The sequence below is a fragment of the Mus caroli genome, chromosome 2, assembly GCF_900094665.2.
Source record: "Mus caroli chromosome 2, CAROLI_EIJ_v1.1, whole genome shotgun sequence".
NCBI classification, from domain to species: domain Eukaryota; kingdom Metazoa; phylum Chordata; class Mammalia; order Rodentia; family Muridae; genus Mus; species Mus caroli.
This window is the reverse complement of record NC_034571.1, coordinates 82,158,620-82,165,717: the sequence shown is the minus strand read 5'-3', so window position 1 is coordinate 82,165,717 and position 7,098 is coordinate 82,158,620. Positions and strand designations below refer to the sequence as shown.

General features: G+C 34.9%; 1 protein-coding gene across 1 annotated transcript; it reads right to left on the bottom strand.

Annotated features, from left to right (window-relative positions):
* Positions 1–2,047: 2,047 nt before the first annotated feature.
* On the bottom strand, positions 2,048–3,010 carry LOC110290484 (olfactory receptor 5I1-like). Its single transcript, XM_021157039.1, has one exon. The coding sequence runs from the start codon at positions 2,987–2,989 to the stop codon at positions 2,048–2,050; it is 942 nt and encodes a 313-aa protein (XP_021012698.1). The 5' UTR covers positions 2,990–3,010.
* Positions 3,011–7,098: the final 4,088 nt, after the last annotated feature.

Sequence of the window (7,098 nt, the reverse complement as noted above, 5' to 3'; positions counted from 1 at the left end):
GACATAGTACTACCAGAAGATCCAGTAATATCACTCCTGAGCATATACCCAGAAGATGCCCCAAATCGTTATAAGGATACATGCTTCACTATGTTCATAGCAGCCTTATTTATAATAGCAAGGAGCTGAAATTAACCCAGATATACCTCAACAAAAGAAAGAGTTGATACAGAAAATGTGGTACATTTACACAATGGAGTACTACTCAGCTATTAAAAAACAATGAATTCATGAAATTTTTAGACAAATGGATGGATCTGGAGGATATCATCCTAAGTGAGGTAACCCATTCATAAAAGAACACACAAGATATGCACTCACTGATATGTGGATATTAGCACAGAAGGTCAGAATACTCAAGACACAATTCAGACCACTTGAAGCTCAAGAATAAGGAAGACCAAAATGTGGATACTTTGGTCTTTCTTACAAGGGGGAACAAAGTACCTATGGGAGGAGATACATAAATTTTGGAGAAGAGACTGAAGGAAAGGCCATCCAGAGACTGCCCACCTGGGTATCCATCCCATATACAGTCACCAAACCCAGACAGTATTGTGGATGCCAACAAGTGCTTGCTGACAGGAGCCTGATATAGCTGTCTCCTCAGAGGCACTGGCAGTACCTGACAAATAGAGACGTGGATGACCTCAACCAACCATGGGACTGAGCACAGGTTTCCCAGTGGAGGATTGAGAGACAGGACCCAAGGAGCTGTAGGGGTTTGCAGCCCCATCGGAGGAACAACAATATGAACTAACCAGTACCTCCCAGAGCTCCCTGGTACTAAACCACCAATCAAAGAAAACACACATGGAGGGACTCCTGGCTCTAGCTACACATGTAGCTAGGTTGGCCAAGTTGGTCATCAATGGGAAGAGAGGCCCTTGGTCCTGTGAAGTCTCTATGCCACAAAATAGGGGAATGCCAGGGCCAGGAAGCAGGAGTGGGAAGGATGGGGAGCAGGTGTAGGGGGGAGAGGATAGGTAATTTTCAGAAGGGAAACTAGGAAAGGGATAACCTTTGAAATGTAAATAAAGAAAATATCTAAAAAATAAAAACTATATTCATACAATCTGTACATATTATTTAAAAAAGAAACATGTTGGGTTATATCTTTCTAAGTATACCTGTATAGATAGGCCAATTTGTAGGATTTAAATCAAAATACTACAAGAAGAAAATTTACAGTTTTGAATATCAAAATTATACAAAATAAACTAAAAGCAACCAATAGCAAACTGATATTTATTTTTTAAAAACACTCAGTTTGTATACAAAGGCAGAAACTGTTATCAATATCATGGGATCAATTGATGAATAGGAATGAATAACTTGGAAGTAGAAGACAATACAGCACATAACTAACAAGATAGAAAGGATAGACAAGATAGATAATAAATAAATAAATAAATAAATAAATAAATAAATAAACTTCTTACATCTATCATCCAGTTGTAACTTAAAACACAAATTGTCTATGGTAATTAAACATGTTCTAACTGAACAAATAAGCTATAATGAATTTATTTTATTTGTAATTCAAAAAGAAATTAGAAAAATATATGAATCACCTTTTTTATACTAAGAATATTATGATGCAACAAACCACACCTGCAACACTGCATGGTCACAGACTTTGATTGAAAAATAAGAAAAGCACAAAGATTACTATATTGTAAAGTGTGGTGGATCTGGAAAGAGTTGGCAGTGTGAGTAAATCTGATACAACAGCATTATACTATATTCTCATAGGAATAATAAAAGGAGATTTATCTGCAAGTGAGAATCGTGGAGAAATGTTAGCACAAAAGATGATTTCATTAAGTAGAATGCAATCTTACATGACATATACTAAATAGAGCAAATTTAAAAAAAAAAAAGTGATCAGCAGAAATAAAAGAGAAGATACCAGTTTCAATGTTAGACACAGTACTTTCTTAATGGATTCTCATTATACATACAATTGGGGAATCAAAATATTCAACTGACTTTTAAATTTTTTACATGGAAAAACTAAAGAAGTTTCCTAATGTGAAGTCCATCTTTAAATAACTAAAAAAACAATTTTTTTGCTAATAATTTTTCTAAAGGCAAATTTGACATCTTTGTTCCTGAGACTATATATCAAGGGGTTAAGCATGGGTATAATCAATGTATAGAACACAGAAGTCACTTTATCAATATCCATGGAATGTCCTGTACTAGGACGCAAATAAATAAAAATCAGGGTGCCATGATAAATGGTGATTACGGCCAGGTGAGACGCACAAGTAGAGAACCCTTTCTTTCTTCCTTCTGCAGAACCTGTTTTAAGAATGGCCACTATAATATACATATAGGAGAGGAGGACAGCAAAAAGACAGACAGCTTCTACCAAACTTGCGAAAACCACCAATATTATGTCATGTGTGTAAGTATCAAAGCAGGACAGAGAGAAGAGTGGAGTCATATCACAAAAAAAATGGTTAATTTCTTTGGAGCAGAATGACAACTGGAAAGTGTTAGTAGTATGGATTATTGAACTCATAGTTCCACCCAAGAATGCTCCAAATGCCAGCTGAGTACAGACCCTCTTAGACATAATTACAGTATAGAGCAGGGGGTTACAGATTGCAATGTACCTGTCATAAGCCATGGCAGCCAAAAGGAAAGATTCTGTATCAACCAGAGAGCAGAAAAAATAAAACTGTGTAGCACAGCCATTGTAAGAAATCACCTTCTTGTCAGAAATCAGATCCACAAGTAATTTGGGGGCAATGGCAGAGGAGGAACATGTATCTATGAAGGACAGCATACAGAGGAAAAAGTACATGGGAATGTGTAAATTAGGACTGACTGTGATCAATAAGATCATGCCAATATTCCCCATCAGAGTAATGAAGTAGATGGAGAAAAACACAGCAAATAGGAGACTCTGGAGCTCTGGATGATCACTGAATCCCAGGAGATAGAATTCAGTCTTCACAGTGCTGTTCTCCAGACTCATTATTTGTAGAAATTTTGGTTTCTGTAGCCCATGTAGAATAAAAATCGAATAAACACATAAATAAATGTAAAATTAAATAGAAAAGTGATTTATAATCTAGATCATTCTTAAAGAGTAAGAATTATAGCATAATAAATTAATAAATTTTCAATATTTATACTAAACTGGAATTTATAATGTCTTCTTAAAGATTTCATGCTCCATATTCATCATCATATTGTTGTGCTCTCTGAATATAGATGAAAGTTTATTTTAAAGTGTATTAGCTCCCTATAAATGTTGTCAAAAAGTTACTCAATGTATATTTTTATATCTATGAATAAGTTTGTCAGTTCCCTGTACTTTGCCTCATCAAGTGCTATAATAGATAAAATTATCTCAGTTCCAGAAAAATTTTCATCGACAAAGGGGTAAAAGGACTACTTTTCACTTTAAGATGTGGTTTCCAGGTGAGGAACAAGGCTATCCCAACAATCATTAATAACACAAAATAAAAATAAAACAAAATAAAGAGTAGGAATGATTATTCCGTGAGTATCAGTTCTGTTCCTCAGAAGCTAAGGAATGTTCAAGAATACAAGCATCGACCATGTCTAAGGATCAGCTATAATCTGAGAATGATTGAATGGGACCAATATGTCACTACCTAATCATTCAGAGTTCCAAACACTAAATGTCACACTTCTTTCACTAATTTTCTGTGAATGTTATGATCTCTCCTGCAGGTTTATTACATGATTTTGCTTACACGTAATGATCTCATTAAGTTAAAATAAAAAAATCTTTGTTTTACAAAAATAAAAATAAAAATTTACACCATTGCTATCTGAATCACCACTTTCTTTGTTTTGTTTTGTTTTGTTTTTTTTCATGTGTTTATTGGTGTTGTTGTTTTGAGGCTGTGTCTCATTATGTAGATGTGTTTGGCTTGGAGCTCATTAAAAGACTATGCTGACCTCACCTTTAAATCACATATTTCCACCTGCATCAGCCTCCCAAGTACTAGGTCAAATGTGTGTTTCATCATGCCTGGTTGTTTAATTTATTTAGTTAATAGCTAATACTTTACTTAAAAAGATTCATATTCAGATGTATTCTCAATATGTGGTTACCTATCTCAGAATGATTTTTTTCTACTGCCATTTCCCTACAAATTTCGTGATGCCATGTTTTAAACAGCTTAGTAATACTACTTCATTGTGTAAATGTATCACCTTTTCTTTGTCCATTCTTCTGTTTATGAATACCTAGGCTGTTTCTGGCTTCAAGATCTAACAAATAGAGCAGCAATGAACAGGTTTGATCACAAGTACTTTTAGTAGGTAGTGTATACTATAGGTGGTATAGCTCTATCTTGAGTTAGATGGATTTTTATCTTCCTGAGCAACTAGAACACTGATTTTCATTATGGATATAATGTTTGCACTACCACCAACAATAGATGAGTTTTCTCCTTGCTTCACATATTCATCATCATGACCTAATATGTGTGCTATTGATTTTAGCCAAGTAAGATAGAATCTCAAAGTAGTTTTGATTTTCATTTCTCTGATAGTTACAGGTGTTGAATATTGAAGTATTTCTTAGCCATAAGAGACTGCTCTTTTTGAGAATACTCTGCTTAGATCTGTATCTCATTTGAAATTTAGTTATTTTGGTTATTTTGCTGTCTAGTTCTTGAGTTCTTTGTATATTAGTCCTTTGTGGAAAATGGAGTTGGTAAAATCTTTTTCCCATTCTGTTGGCTCCAGCTCTCTGAGATTGACAGTCTCTATTAGACCCTTCTCAGTTTCATGAAGTCTCATGAAGTTCTCATGCATTAATCTTTGATGTCATTGCCTGGGATATAGGTGTTCTGTTGAGAAAGCTGTTTTCTGTGTCAAAATTGTTCAAAGTTAGTCTCTAGTTTTTATTCTATCATGTTCAGTGTATCTGGTTTTGAGTTGATATCTTTGATGCTCTTAGATTTGAATTTGGTGCTAGGTTATAGCATGTGTTTGGAGTCTTCTTGTTGTACATACAAAATTGAAGCAGAATCTTTTGTTATAGATGCTGTCTTTTAACAATTATGTATTTCTTGTTTCATCATAAAAAATCACATGTTCATATATGTTTGAATTTATGTCTGGGATTTCAGTTAGAATCCACTAATTGATGTGTCTGTTTCTATGTCAATATTATGCAGCTTTATTACTATTGCTCTATGTGCAGTCCAAGAGTCACCAACAAACCAGACAAACATAGATCTCAGACAGAAATGGTTTTTGAACACAAAGCCTCTGACTGATAGACCAGTACTGTTGCTCAATATTTGGTGGCTGAGTGTATGGCACAGAACATCTTTCTCTGTCAGCTTATAAACGCTAAGTTCTCAAAAACCACAATGAGCTCAGATACAGGTGCAGGAAATGCTACCAGTGATTGGTTGGCACTGATTCATGACATTTTAGACATAACAATTCATATTTACCTTTAATTTGATGAGTCATATATAAGCATTCTGGAATTTCTTAATCTTAACAACCCTCATACATAAAATAACAGGATATGTGATCAGACTGACATTGCTCTGAGTCAAGTTAGTGTGTGTGTGTGTGTGTGTGTGTGTGTGTGAGAGAGAGAGAGAGAGAGAGAGAGAGAGAGAGAGAGAGAGAGAGAGAGAGAGAGAGAGAATGACTGGCAGGGATATTATAGCAACAATATGAAATAGATGGCAAGCATGGAACAAAATGATTTCAGATATGCTTGATAGGGTTGGTGGCCAGACTTCAACACTTTATAGTTAATTGGAAATTAGGGATAATGATTTTAGCAACCAGACATCTCCTTTGCCTGCCCCAGGAACCTAGGGACAGCAGGGAACATGATTTCTAACTGCCGAGCTCTAGCACCTTTCCACAGACAAAGTCACATACTCTCTTTATACACAAGCTCTATATGCCCTTATCAAAAGCCAGTGCCTCCTCTCTGGACTGTCTTTTTTGCTCTACCTTCCCTAAGAGGCAGGCTCTGTATACGGCCCCTCCCTAATAAACTGGTCATGTGAGATCTGCCATGTGATGACTTTCTGGCTTTCATCACTTAGATCCCAATGGATGATACCTCCAACAGCTCATTGTTTATAATAGTTTAGGACATGCTGGTTTTGTTTGTTTGTTTGGTTGGTTGGTTGGGTTTTGTTTGTTTGTTTGTTTGTTTGTTTTTGTTTTCCACATGAAGAATTGTTCTTTCAGTACCTGTGAAGAATTGTGTTGAGTTTTTTTTAGAATTTAGTTGATACTGAAAATTGTTTTTGGGTAAGTAAAATTACACAAACATAGGCTAGATGAATAACTTAATCATGAGCAATTAAGGATTGAATGAAACAAAAGAGAGTCTGAAGCACCTGAAAAGCAATTTTGTTAAGCATTGAGTTTGCTGTACTATGATAGTCCTAAGATGGGAATTTGTCACAATAAAGCCAATATCAGTGACAGAAAGATATAAGATAAGTGGCTATTTAACTAAAGTTTTAGGAATTGTAATTAAGACTCGACATACACCTGAAGATACACAGATGGCTTTGTGATTAAGAGCACTTCCTAGAACACACGTAGTGGCTAACAACCTTAGGATACTATTTCACCAGATTACATGACCCCCTTTTCTGGTTCCTTTGGTACTGTGGTCATGTAATGCATAGACAAAATGAAGGCAAAACACATATGAATATAACACAAATATAGGTAATAATAAAGAGAAATTCAATTCAAGTAAAAATGAGAGAAATTTTAAAAATCACAGTAAAAAGAGTGATATAATTTTTAAAACACAAGATTAAAGTTTTATAATGTTCATTTTCTTTAAAAAGTTAAACAAAAAATGTCACAATCACTGATTTACAAAAATTACATCGAATGAGGTAATTAATTCCCACTGCCTATTTAATGATCTCAAGAGAATGGGACTAAATTGTCCCAAAAGATTGTGCATCACCAAGGCTGTAACTATTCATATAAGGTGTCTCTTGCAGACAAAAGACATCCTACAATTTTTACAATAAGGTTCAAGATCCAAAAGAAAGATTTGTGTTTTCTTTCTCTCTCTCTCTCTCTCTCTCTCTCTCCCTC

Excerpts from the sequence above, each read along its gene's own strand:
- LOC110290484 (XM_021157039.1), bottom strand. The coding sequence starts at position 2,989 with ATGAGTCTGGAGAACAGCACTGTGAAGACTGAATTCTATCTCCTGGGA.